At 40.6% G+C, this 13840-nt stretch overlaps 1 protein-coding gene across 1 annotated transcript in view; it reads left to right on the top strand.

Moving 5' to 3' along the window:
* Window positions 1–443: 443 nt before the first annotated feature.
* The window catches only part of stard13b (StAR related lipid transfer domain containing 13b), a gene marked incomplete at its 5' end in the record, with an annotated part of 125996 nt that continues 112599 nt past the window's right edge, over window positions 444–13840 (top strand). Inside the window, 2 exons of the mRNA XM_083886270.1 lie at window positions 444–1316; window positions 12641–12772. Of these exons, the coding sequence (XP_083742396.1) occupies window positions 444–1316; window positions 12641–12772 (1005 nt within the window). The remainder of the gene's footprint in view (window positions 1317–12640; window positions 12773–13840) is intronic.

Here is a 13840-nt window from a genome sequence, read left to right as displayed (position 1 = left end):
AGTCGACCAGGGGCATCTCACGTCCTGATGAAAGGTGTAGCGTGTTGTAAATCATCCACTGGGGGAAGAGCAGTCAGATTCCTCTGTGCAGTGATGTCACCGCAATCGTGTGTGAAACAGATCCAGACTTGAACAGCTCAGGCTGATCCAGATGTTGATTTTCACGGCAAACACTCGCCTCAATGGCACAAACTTAAGAGGCTTTACATTAACGGACACTCGCAAAGAACAAGCTGACACAGAAACGAGCTGAAGGGAGTACGTCTAACTTTGTCTTGTCGCATCTCTTCTTATCAGATATGTCATTTACATATTTACTTTTTGTTTATTTCAGATTCTCTGCCGTGCAGTTTGACTGAGCAAAAATGGCCATCCGCTACATCAAGCACAAATACTTGTGGATTTATGTTCTGAATTATGAAAAACTGTAGAGTCAAGGAAAAATGGAAATCCCACCTGTGGTGAATTTGGAGGAACATCCGTTTCGAACAGTTTTAGGCAAATTTTCTCCACCGCAGGAGTCGTCTGAAGAAAAAAACGGCTCACTGGACCATGGAGAGGAGGATCGTCTCTCTGAAGTCCAGAGCTGCTTGCTGTTGGAGTCGGATCAGGACAAAACCAAGCTGAAGAAGGGTTTTGTCTTTGCCGGTCATGACAGCGTTGCATTTCCTGAGGCTGTTTGCTCTGAGGAGCCTGGACATGTGTCCGTCATCCACGGGGAAGCATCTTTAGCCACAGTTCAGCATCATGAAGCAGGTATCGTCTTCACATCACGGAGTCCAAACTCAGATGGTTTGGAACTTCTTGTCGCTGAAGGTCAGTCAGACCAGAGAGACTCCAACTGTGGATGTGTAAAAACGGAAATACGAGATGTAGAGCTGATCTCGAACGGCCATGTCGTCGGACACCCGGGCTCCGCCTCTTCTGGCCCAGATTCGGGCCAGAAGCTCCTGGATCTCCCTCGCATCGTGAAGCACAAACCGAGCTCCATCGCCTTCTCGGACAACTCGTGTACGTCTGGAGCCGACGACCACGTTTGTGCCAATGAGAGCTCTGATGATGGAGAGTCTTCGCTCGAGGAGGAGGAGGAGGAGGAGGAGGAAGACGGTCACGACGATGGCGACGGAGACGACAGCGACGATGACGTCTTCCCAGACGTGTTTCCTCAGGACAGAGAGCTCATTTACAGACACAGGAGATACGGCCGAGGTAGACAGAAGAGGGGAAATGCTGTGAGCGGTCGAGAAGATGCCGAGGTCACGAGCAGCAGCAGCAGCAACGGTCATGAAGCAGACGAGGAAACCGGCAGTCAAGAGGTACGCTGCTTTTTAAAAAAATTCAAAATCACCAGTAAATGAATGACAAAATGTCACTGCACAGATGAACCACCAATCATTCATTAAAGCTGTAGGGTGTAACTTTTGAATATGAACAAATGTCCGTGAGGGCATAAATAGAAGATTTGATCTTATGGCTGAAAACGCCAAGAAGCACCAATGAAAAGTTGCAGAAGTTACATTTGTGCGCAATTACTAATGCTTACTAATCACACCTGCTGCTGTTTCCATCACGATGCAGCTCCAAGTTTCCCAGATGCCGTCTTGAAAAGTAACGTGGATGTTTAAAGACAGATGCAACAAACTCAGTGGAAACATGGCTGCTAGCAAGGACACTGTGGATGTGTAAAAACCAGTAATCTGACAAATTTAGAGCTAATCTCAAATGGTCACGTTGTTGGACACCAAGGACAAGGCTTCTTACAACACCTTAAGAATATATTTTGCCCCCTCATCATTAAAAAGCCTTTTTAAAAAGCTCACTCTCTCACACCAAATTCCATAGAAAAAAAAAACAGGTGTAGAGCAACTTAAAATATTAGTATTTGTGACTTTAATGTTTGAAATGTTTTATTCAGATTCAATGGAATGACACAAACTTCCCAAATGAGGCAGCAGACGAGTTTCTCTTGTGTCCCTGTGAGTTAAAAAAATGCCAAATTTCTCTATGGGCTTTGGTGCAGGATAGTGACTGATGGAGAAACTTTCCAGAGAGAAAAGCTTAATCTAATGGTGAGATAAAATGTCATAGATATATATATATATATTTAACCCTTTAAGGTACCCACCAATAAAAAAGCAAAGGAAAAAATATTTCTTTGCGTTTTTATTATTTTATAGTTTAATTTTATTTACTTATGAGAACAATAACGACAGTCAATATTTAGACCCTAATCAGACTCTACAGTATTTCAGATACAGGCCTCTAACAAACGGTTGAGACGTCTGTTCATAATAAACCTGGTTTGCATAATTCATAAAGTACAACATTCAGAACAATCGCATTAATTTAGTGTTAGTGAGTTCAGATTGATGCATTTTTCAATGAGATAAAGTGACTTAAAGTGTGGTCGACCAAATGGTTGAGTAGTAGCTTAAAGGGTTAAAGATATTTTTGGACTTGGATTTAATATGAGCCTGTTGTTAAGAGGCTATAATATATATATTTTTTCTGCCGACAGCCACGAAAAGCCGACGCATTCTGGCAACCACAGCCAAAGAGAACCAAAAATTGTGTATAAACAATTGATTTCATGTGTGTTTTTGGTCCGTCAATAAAAGAACATGGTCGATGTTGCAAGCGTCCACATTTGCCACATTTGCCGCAGCTGACATCGCTGCACCGTGAGCTAATGCATAGCTGTATCTGCGGTGTGTGTGTGTGTGTGTGTGTGTGTGTGTGTGTGTGTGTGTGTGTGTGTGTGTGTGTGTGTGTGTGTGTGTGTGTAGGAGTAACACTGACTCCACATTATGTCCTGGTGGAAACGCAGACGTGGCTGGAATGCAAACAGCTTCTGCTTCCCCTCCTTCAGCAGACAGCTCTGTTTTGACAGAGTCCATCACGGCTGCATGAGCCTCCCTTCACTGAAACGACGACTCTTCTTCTCCTCAACAAGTCCAGGCGTATATTTGATCCTCTGCGTTTTCACACAACCCTGACCGTGACCTTGGTAGCAACCGTCCTGTAACCCCCCCCTCCCCTCCCCCCTCCCCCCTCCCCCCTCTGCTATCAAACACACAGACACTTACAAATATCCGTTACGCCGTGTTTTCCGTTAGCGCTGTGGGGAAAGTATCCAAGTGCAAATAACTGTCATGCTTCTCTAAACAGTCTGCAGATAATAGCGGCCGAGTGAGTGACGTATAAGAGTCAATGGCTGCTGAGGATTAGCCGCTAAGACCATGTTGAGGTAATGCTGCTTTATGTGCAGAGAGACACTGGACTCTGAATAGGGTTGTTTTGGAGAAGAGTGGAAGAATGTGGGGGGGAATCATGGGAGTCTGCAGTAAATATTATCAAAGGACAGACAGTGTCAATGCCTTTCGCTCTGTGTGTGTGTGTGTGTGTGTGTGTGTGTGTGTGTGTGTGTGTGTGTCGCACCAACGCGCTTTGTTATCACACAGCCGACGGCGGCGGCGTGGTGCATCACTGTAAAAGAACGTGTTGGATTTCAAAAGATAACACGAGAAACAAGAGAGAGTTTTCTTTTCGAGTCATTGATCCAATCAAAACACGGCGTTGAAGAGGGAAGGGGGGGGGGGGGGTACAAGTAAGGATGACCTCACAGATCGCTAGGTTACAGAGACACAGGGGGGGGGGGGGGGGTCACAGGAGATGACTGACCATAATCATTTAAAAGGCCAGAAAGAACAAACACCTGTTTGACACTTTTTTCACCTTCATTAAACGGCTCACTCTCCTGCACCAAAGTCCATAGAGAAAATCAGTTATTTTTAGGATTGTAATGTAACTATATCCAAATACTTTTGCGACTGTACTGTGTTAAGTACAACATACTTAAGTATAAAATCAGAAGAAGAAGAGTTGGTCATGGTCTTTATATATATATATGTATATATATATATATATATATATATATATATGTATATATATGTATGTGTATGTATGTATATATGTATATATATATGTGTGTGTGTATATATATGTGTAAATGTCTGTTGTACATTAGCATTGACGCTGTTTAACGCCGTTGACGCGTTAACGTTTGTCAGTACTAATATTTATATCAATCTTTTCTATTCTGCTTTACACAGTTTTCACCCATTCACACATCTGTCATATTCACAGTGCAGCAGAGCCAGGAATTAAACCCACAACCTTCCAGTTGAAAGACACTGAGCCACCATGGCTCAAACCTTAATCCTTAAGACTTTTACTTCTTAAACAGTAGATAATTGTGAAATTATTATAGTGTCTTATAAGCTCATGAGGACTGGACACTGTAGTGTTTGACACTTAAATAAACAAATAGATCAATCAAAAACAGTATATGTCATATTTAAGATTTTTACTGAAGTAATATTATTTTAAAAAAAAGTCATTTTCTGGTAACGTACTTGTACTTTTACTCAAGTATCACCTTTGAGGTACTAAAAACGTGTTCTTAAGATATTGTCAACTCTTAGATTTTCATAAGATTTTGCCTCTGTTATCACTGAGGTGAGGTCACTTTTGCATATTTTTTGTATGTTTATATGCTTTAAACGTCCAGTGTGTAGGGTTTGGCAACATCTACTGGTGAAGTTGCGCGTTGCAGCTAAAAACTAAATGTTGGTCAACTTTAGGAACTTGAAGACACAAAGTTATTGTACAATTGACAATAATTTGTCTTTCAGTATTAACATAGAAATAAATGTAGAAATATAGCGAAAGAAAGACTCATGTAGAATGATGCATATAATGATGTGATCAGAGGTTAATGAATTAAAATTATTTTAATTACAAAGGCACAATATTACTTAATAATCTTCAACAACAAAAATTCGAAAAAATGATGAAGACGACTCAAGATACTTGAAGGAACAGACACATAATCATGACTTCATGGTTTTGAGAGACGGATGAAGTCGATTTCAATTAGAGGAGAGAAAAGTTTGAGGAACTTTCAGGAACAAAAACATATGAATTATTACTCAATCATGTGTATTTAATATAAAGATAGAAAGAAATAAAGACAGAGAGAAAACAGATGCTCATGTAAATCACTGGTGCTTGAAACTACAGGCACAAAAACATAAATTATCACTTTATAATTAATTTTTGACATAAATAAACGCACACATCAGTCATTATAAATGTTAGATTTAGAGTAACTCTGTCCAATCACTAGCTGAATAATCCGGATTACTTCCTTATTTCCTTCCTACCTTCCTAGGGGATGTCCTTTCCTCTGTCCTACCTGACAATGTTGCTTCCTTCTTTCCTACCTACCTTCCTTCCTTAGTTACAACCTACCTACTTTGTTTCATTCTGAACTAAATACCTTTCTTCCTTATTTCCTTACCTACCTTGTTACCTTAACTACTTCCCTTCCTTTTTTTTCGTACCAATCTTCATTTCTTCCTTCCTTATTTCATACCTTCCTAATGCCCTTCCTTCCCTCCTACATAACAACCTTGCTTCCTTCTTTCCTTACCTACCTTCATTCTTTCCAATCTTCCTTCCTTTTACCCTTCCTTCCTACCTACCTAATTTCCTTCCCTCTGTCCTAACTACTTCCCTTCCTTCTTTCCTATCAATCTTCAATTCTTCCTTCCTAGATAATGTCCTTTCCTCTGTCCCACCTGACAATGTCGCTTCCTTCTTTCCTACCTTCCTTCCTTCTGAACTAAATTCATATTCACTGAGCAATAACCTGTCTGCAGTTGCTCCCAGTAACCATATGAGGGCACTGTCTGCATACATCACTCCCTGTTCTACCTGCTCTGCACCAACCACGTGTCTCAGCTGTGACTTCATGCTCCTAAAAATAAACATCTCCTCATCTTTCTGCTGCTCTGCAGATTGATCTGCGACCGTCGTGTTCTTCTCTGCTGCGTCTCCAGTTGCAGCAAGAGTGTCATTTATTCCTGACCAGTAGGGGGCAGGTAGCTGTTGCCCTTTCACATGACCGGGCTGCTCCATTTAGGGACCCCTCTGTGGTTGATGTGTGGCTCTGTCTCTGTGGGTGGTGTGAACCAGGCACTGAGCCCAGGACACACACACACACACACACACACACACACACACACACACACACACACACACACACAGTCCACTCCTCATTTCCATGTCAAAGCCTCAGTGTCGCGTCGCCACAATGTGGCCAATTTGTGCTGATAAAGTTATAGTCAGCTCGCATTTTCTCGTCCACCGAGAAGATTTAACATTAATGCATTTTATCTAAAGGATTTGACTCATAGCAGCTCAGTTGCCATGGTTTGATGAAGGGATTCACACACACACACACACACACACACACACACACACACACACACACACACACACACACACACACACACACACACACACACACACACAGACAGAGGGATGAATCGAGGGTAGTGTCTCACTTGAGCGTCAAGTCTTCTCTGGAATTCCTTCCCATTCTAAGCAGAAGTGGCCGCATTCCTGACCAGCACCTCGTGGGGATGTCAGCGGGAATGTTGTTGTCCCGCATTTGGCTTGAATGGAAGCATCTGTTTTTGACATCAGTGCGACTCCTGTGGTCAAAATGAATCCACTTCACAAGATGTTCGGCTAGTTTTATTTGATTATCGACCCATATTTCCGTTTTCTTTAGAGATGACTGAGTTGAGCGTTTGACGCTAAAAGTCGCCCTCTTTCTCGTAGACTCCGCAAAGTACTTCAGTTCTACTCTCATTGTCCCAGTATTAAAGCTCTAGCAGGTAATTTGATTTATTGAATTACGCGATACGCCCCCTTTCAGCTTGGTAGTATTGGACAGTTGCCAATTTAGCTGGTGGCTAGTTGTTAGCATGTCGAATGAGTCTGCCTTCCACCCATTAACTTTAAAATATTCACCTCTTAAAGCTGACACAGCATCAATTCATTCTCATTTTCAGGATAAAAAAATGTTCTGGCCTGGATTTTTTGCCTGGTAACAGTTTTTGTATGTGATTTATCGAATATGAATACGTTTACCAACCATAATATGCTTGGTTGTAGTAGGCAGTTGCCAATTTAGCTGGTGGCTACTTGTTAGCATGTTGAGCGAGTCTTCTTATCACCCGTTACTTTTTAAAATAGTAACTTTTTTAGGCTGACAGCATAAAATATTTCTTATTGGCCTGGATTTTGATTGAATTTAGTGTGCCCACTATGCTAGGTGTCAAAATGCCCCCCCCCCCCCCCTTTCAGCTTGGTTGTAGTCGGCAGTTGCCAATTTAGCTGGTGACCCGTTGTTAGCATGTTTAGTGAGTCTTCCTTTCACCCATTAACTTTTAAAAGCTTTAAACTGACAGCATAAAATCTGTCTCATTGTCAGTCGATTGTCCATTGTTTGTCTGGTACTATTTTTAAATTGTTTTCTTATGTGATTTATTAGATACGCTCCCTTTCTGCTTTGTAGTATTGGACAGTTGCCAATTTAGCTGGTGGCTAGTTGTTAGCATGTCGAATGAGTCTGCCTTTCACCCATTTACTAAATATTCACTCCTTAAAGCTGACATACAATCTGTGTCATTGTCAGGACAAAAGATGTTCTGGCCTGGATTGTGCCCTTTTTTTTTTGTCTGGTAACAGTTTTTGAATGTGATTTATCAAATTTGCATACGTCCACCATCCATAAATATGCTTGGTTGTAGTAAGCAGTTGCCAATTTAGCTGGTTGTTAGCATGTTTTAAAAGCTTTGAACTGACAGCATAACATCTGTCTTATTGTCAGTCCATTGTTTGTCTGGTACCAGTTTTATATTGTTTTCTTATGTGATTTATTAGATAGATGCTCCCTTTCTGCTTGGTAGTAGACAGTTGCCAGTTTAGCTGGCAGCTAGTTGTTAGCATGTCAAGACCACATAAAATATAAAATATGAAAACGTTTAAGTTGACAGAGCATAAAATCGTTTTGATTTTTTTGTTTGTTTTTGTTTTTTAAATACCTAGTACATGTTTTTATTGCCTGGTACCTGTTCCTAAAGCCAGGTAACCAGTTCTTTTAATGCAAAGTCCTTGTTTTTAACAACTAGTACATGTTTTTAGTGCCTGGCACCTGTTTGAAAGCCTTTATTTTAATGCCTGGTACATGTTCTTAAAGCCTGATGTCTGTTTAAATACCAGGTAAAGGTTCTTGATTCAATGCATGGTAACAGTTTTTAAAATGTTTTTTTTTAGTGCCTAGTCCACGTCCTCTTGATGTTCACAGTGTGTTCGTGATCAGTCCTGTGTGTTTACTGTGTGTCACAGACACATAGAGTTAGAGTCGTCTAAACTTACTGATCCAGTGTCAAACTTCTTACATTCCTCGGTCATTGCAGTGATCAGCAGGAAGGCGTTGCAGAGGAGAGGAGCTTTATTTTTTCCTCTCAGTGACCCTGGGTGACCTGCTCAGGCCTCAGAGGTCATCAGGGGATTGTCCAGATTTAGGTCATTCCTCAGGGATTGAAGGAGGGAGAGAAAAAAGGCACTTTCTCTGAGTGGCAGTCAGCTGAGTGTGGGTGGTCAGTGGCCTGAATGGACCGTCCCGTGTCTAGACTCCGTCACTGCCGTAATTTGTGTAATAAAACTCAAATGTACTGTCTCGTGGAGAAGCATTAGGAGCATGGATCAAGTCATGTGTGAGCAGTGATGACACTTAAGGCCACATTATACTTCTCCGACTGCATATGCGTTATCCGTCAGCGTCACCACGGAGACGCCTCGAGCCTTTATACTTCTGCGTCGTGGTGACTGACATACGCTGCAATTTCCCGCCCGATCAGTAGGGGTCGCTGTGCAAGGTTGTTCTGCTTCAGGCTACAGTGAGCAATGGTGTCCGAGAAAGAAAGAGGGAGAAAGACTGTTGTTGTTGAAACAGTGGCCGTTTGTCACTTTTCAGTGTGACGGAACGCAGTTTTAAGATAATTTGAGGCGAGAAATTGTCCATTTAGAGTCTAAACATGTGTGTGTGTATTAAGATATGACGTATTTATAGTTTGACAGCGACGTTATCGGCGGTGATCAGCTCCGCCTCTGTGGACGCTCGGTGCTCACTGTGAGCCGGCACAGAGCAGCTTCGCTCGGCCTGTCCTGAGGACCAATCACAGCTCTTGCCGTCTCCGTTGTCCCTTGACGGAGTGACAGACACTTAAAAAATATTTCGTGCAGTCGGAGACGACGTAGAGGCTCTTCGACAGGCTCTACGTAACCTACGCAGAGCACTTTACGCAGGAGTATAAATTGGGCTTTACAGAGACGTGACCAAACGTCTTCCGATGCATTTTCAGTTGAACCAAAATTATTTATCAACAAACATGAAAAATAGTTTAGCACACTCGGTCCAAGACATCACGGGATTTTCCCACCAGACCTTTTATTGACAATGAAATGATTGTGCATAATAAAGTTTTATGTCCTAGATCGAAAAAATAACTTAATTCAGTCGTGACTGGGAGAAATCAGGCCTCAGTCACGTCATGTTTTCTGTTTTAATGGCCGGAAATGAAATGAATGCGCTTCTAATCTGGTGTAAATTATGAGTTGTTCATTGTAACTGATGCTGTTGATGGTTCACTCTGAGATTTCACTGTCTGTGAAGGTCATTTCCAAATTAAAGTGGAGTCAGTCAACATGAAAACACCATCCACTGAAGACAAGATGCTGCTTTGTGTTATATCAGGAGACGTTTTAAAGTGTGGGGCTCAACACATAATACACCCTTGGAAATAAAAGCGCCAATTAGAACCATATAAGGTTCTTCGGCTTGTCCTCATAGGAGAACCCTTTTTGGCTCCAGGTGGAACCTTTTTTTATAAAGGTTCCACCAAGAACCCTTTTAAAACCCTTTATTCAGCAAAGGGGTTTTAAAGGGTTCTCTGGATCAAAATGGTTCTTACTAGAACCATTAGTGTTACCAAGACTCTTGAAAAACCCCTTTTTTTGGGAAAGGGTTTTCAGAAGCAAATGGTTCCAGGTAGAACCTCAGCCCTTGTAGAAGAACCCTCTTGAAACCCTTATTCCTAAGAGGTGTAATTTGTCTGGATAGAATTCACTAGGCCCGGGTCAAAATATCGTCCTTCCATGATACGATCATTGATATTGATCCAGGGCAAATATTGATATTTTAAGTTCTAAAAGAAAAAAGTGACTTTAAATTTAGTTTTCTTTAGACAGATTTTGTGATGTATCGCCATATGATTGTCTTGCAATATATTGATTATCACAGGACCGTTGTATTGTGATATTATTGGTATTGAGGACCATGTATGGTATAGTGAGGTACCATGTGATTTCCACTCTGAGCAATGACCAAGGATGTGACCTTTTTTCTTATTACTGCTGTCTTACATAAGTGACCTTGGTGAACACAGTCATGAAACACATTTTTTTTAGCAGAATGGCAGCTCTAAAATGTTATGATTCACTTAGAGTTTTGTGAACGTTGATGTTATTATCTTCTGTAAATGGCCGTAGTTGAGTGGTTTGGGATGAGGAAGCTAATGAGACAGCAGGTTATTCTGTGCTCTACTGATTATGTCCATGAAGGCTGAGGATGATGAATAAAAAGTGTATAAGTTGGATTGGATCTTATTAATAATCAAGCTTCCTGTTGAAAACACGATGTTGAAATTAAGTCCAAAAAGAGACATTGACACACGACAACAATTGGGTTAATAAAGTGTTAATACAGAAAGAAAGAAAGAAAGAAAGAAAGAAAAATATTGATGATATATGCATGTGAAGCATGGTTCGTTCAAAGATTGAAGAGGACAACAATTTTACTCTTTCAAAATAAACAAGAATGAATGAAAGACACACAATATAGTGACAAATTGGTAGAAATGGTAGAATTAAGACAACTCAAGGTTCTTTAAGACTTACATGAGTTTAAATCAACTCAATTGATTTTGTTACCAATAAGAATTTGAAGTTTGTTAACCAGTTAATGCTTAACCTTAACCACAATACCGAATCTTAGCCCGAGCCAGTTAACCAGGTTTTGGTCTCCATGAGGATTACATGGTCCTGACAAGGTCAGTGTTTATGCCAGAGAAGGTCCTTCAGAGGGGTGAAAAAAGTCAATCACACACACACACACACACACACACACACACACACACACACACACACACACACACACACACACACACACACACACACACACACACACACACACACACACACGTCTGAGTCGCATCTGAGGAGATCACATTTCCATGTGTGGCAGCGTCTCCGTCCACTGCTGCACCGCGTGCAGTTTACGAGATGCGTTGCCTGTTAAAAAGTCTTGTTTGATTGTAGAACAGAGTGATAAAAATCAAATCACACACACACTCATCTTACCAGTAAAGTTCCAGTAATGTGCCCAGTACATGGTCGTCAGTGACTGGAAAAGTCTAATTCAACTGATTTTTGCCAATGATTTGGGTGTAAAAGTGAGTAAATGATGACATTTAGTTGAACATGGTCAACAAATGATGTTATTTTGATTATAAACTCTTAAAAACATACTTTGTAAAGGGAAAAACGGACCATGTGAATAAAATAACACCTCAAAAATGTAAACAAAAATACGCACAAAAATAATCAACATTTCTGGTATATTTACAGTGGAGGAGAATGGATCAGTTAAAATATTAAAGTCAATAAAGTTAATTAAATTATGAAAAAACATCATAAAATATAAATAATTTAGTGCCCAGATTCACTAAGTTCTCTGACATTTGCATGTATTTATTTAATTTTCTTTTTGGTTTATTTACTCATACAGGGGTTCTCAAAGTGTTGATACCTGAGGCCAATTTAGGAACCCAACATTGGACTGAGGGCCACTCCAGGAAAAAAAACCCAGAAAGAAATCCCATTTGTAATAATTTTAATGACCAGATTGCAGTTCTACAGTTTAGCGTTAAGTAATATAAGCGTTAATATAATAACGCTTTATGATTTACTGTGTAATTACCCAGTATTTTGGCCATTGTTCTTACCTTCTAATTACAGGTTAATACCAAGTAACACATTTCTGTTACCATATATTTACTGGGTAAATAGCTAGTAATTGGGGGCTGTAGCTACCTGCTTATTACCAGCTTATAACCCAATAATACACTAAAATTCACCATATAGAAACCAGGTAAATACCCAGTATTTTTGTTTACACTTATTGTTCTGTATCCAGTAATGTCCAATAAACATTTAACAAGCTTAGTCGCTCCTGGATTAAAACTATCAACTGTAATTCACTGCGGGGCCGACAGAAATGTTTCTGCGGGCCGTCATTGGCCCCCGGGCCGCACTTTGAGAACCAATGCACTAAATAATGTATTTGTTATTTATAATTTAAATAAAAAACGAGTTGCCCAAAGTGCTGTTCATCATGTAAATACATGAAACAGATAGAAAAAACTATATAAAAACTATAAAAGACCAATAAAGCACACAATACAAGAGCAATAATAATATAAAACTGTTATTTCTTTTCATGTAGCCAACGTTTTATCCAAAACAAGCGTGCTATTGTACTTGGATAAAAATGGACCTGTGCTGCTGTAACACTCCAATATCAGCGTAATATCAGAGTAATTAAACTACAGCTGATCTCTCTCGTCTCCATGTTTCCTCTGATTGTCGTCCTTTTCCTCCACAGGTCAAATCTCCCTGGTCAGAGTCCATGATCCAGCTGATGAGGAAACTGGACCAACTTAATCTGGACATAGAGGAGGCTCTGAGCGCCGGCTCATCTCCGTCCAACACTCCCTGCACTGTCCGCAAGAAACAGGTGAGTGTGTGTGTGTGTGTGTGTGTGTGTGTGTGTGTGTGTGTGTGTGTGTGTGTGTCCTCGCCGCCTGCATCACAAATGAACGGTGTGTCCTCAGCCTTTTGTCCAGAAGCATGTGGACCACAGACGTTCTTCTAATGGTGTGTGAGAGCTGTCACGCTCAGGACTGACCACATTCCTCGTGGAGCATATGCCGCATACTTGGTCATGCTTTTAGAACTTGACTAAATCAATTTGGTGTGCTCTGTGAAGACAAAATCCTTGCAGATTATTTGGACTTGTCAGCAACAGGTGTTTCAGCAACAGAATTTAATGTGCTGGGCATTTTTTTTGTTGTTGTGTGGACCTGTCCCAATAATGTGTGGTAGTCCCAAATGATCCTTATTATCGTACTTTCTCAAAACCCGTATTTGGCACTAAAGTGTTTATTCTATCAACAGTCTGTCCTTCCCTAATAGTCCATACTTGTCCAAAGTGTTTAACCCTCAAGTCAATACTTGTCCCAAAAGTCTGTATTTGTGTCCTTTAAGTTTGTATTTGTCTCAAACATATTTACATAATAATAATTTGTATTTGTCTCAAGATCTGGTACCAAATGGTCCATACTTATCCCAAAAGTCCTAACTATGAATCTGTCCTTCCTCAAATGTCCATACATGTCTTAGAAGTCTGTGTCTGCAGTAGTATCAAAAGTCCATACTTGTGCCTTTAAAAAGTCCTTACTGTACCACGAGTCTGTCCTTTCTCAAATGTCCATACTAAGTGTCCCTCAATGTCCCTCGTCATGTCCCACAAATCTATACTTGTCCCAAAGGTCTACGTATCGTAGAACCAAAAGTCTTTACTGAGACTGAAAGTCTGTTTATGCCAGTTTATTTGTCCCAAATGTCTGTATTTGTCCCTCAAGTTTGTTCTAGTCTCAAACATCTCTCCACGCAACAAAACCCTGCAAAAGTCCAGACTTGTCCCTTTGAAAAGTCCCCAGAAGTCTCTATTTGTCCTTTAATTTTGGACGTCTCAAACATCTCTCCATGTCCCAATAATCTCTATTTGTACCAAAAGTCTGCA

Source organism: Microchirus variegatus, assembly GCF_963457635.1.
Source record: "Microchirus variegatus genome assembly, chromosome: 3".
Lineage (NCBI taxonomy): Eukaryota > Metazoa > Chordata > Actinopteri > Pleuronectiformes > Soleidae > Microchirus > Microchirus variegatus.
The sequence above is the reverse complement of the archived record's forward strand: the minus strand, read 5'-3'. Positions and strand labels throughout refer to the sequence as shown.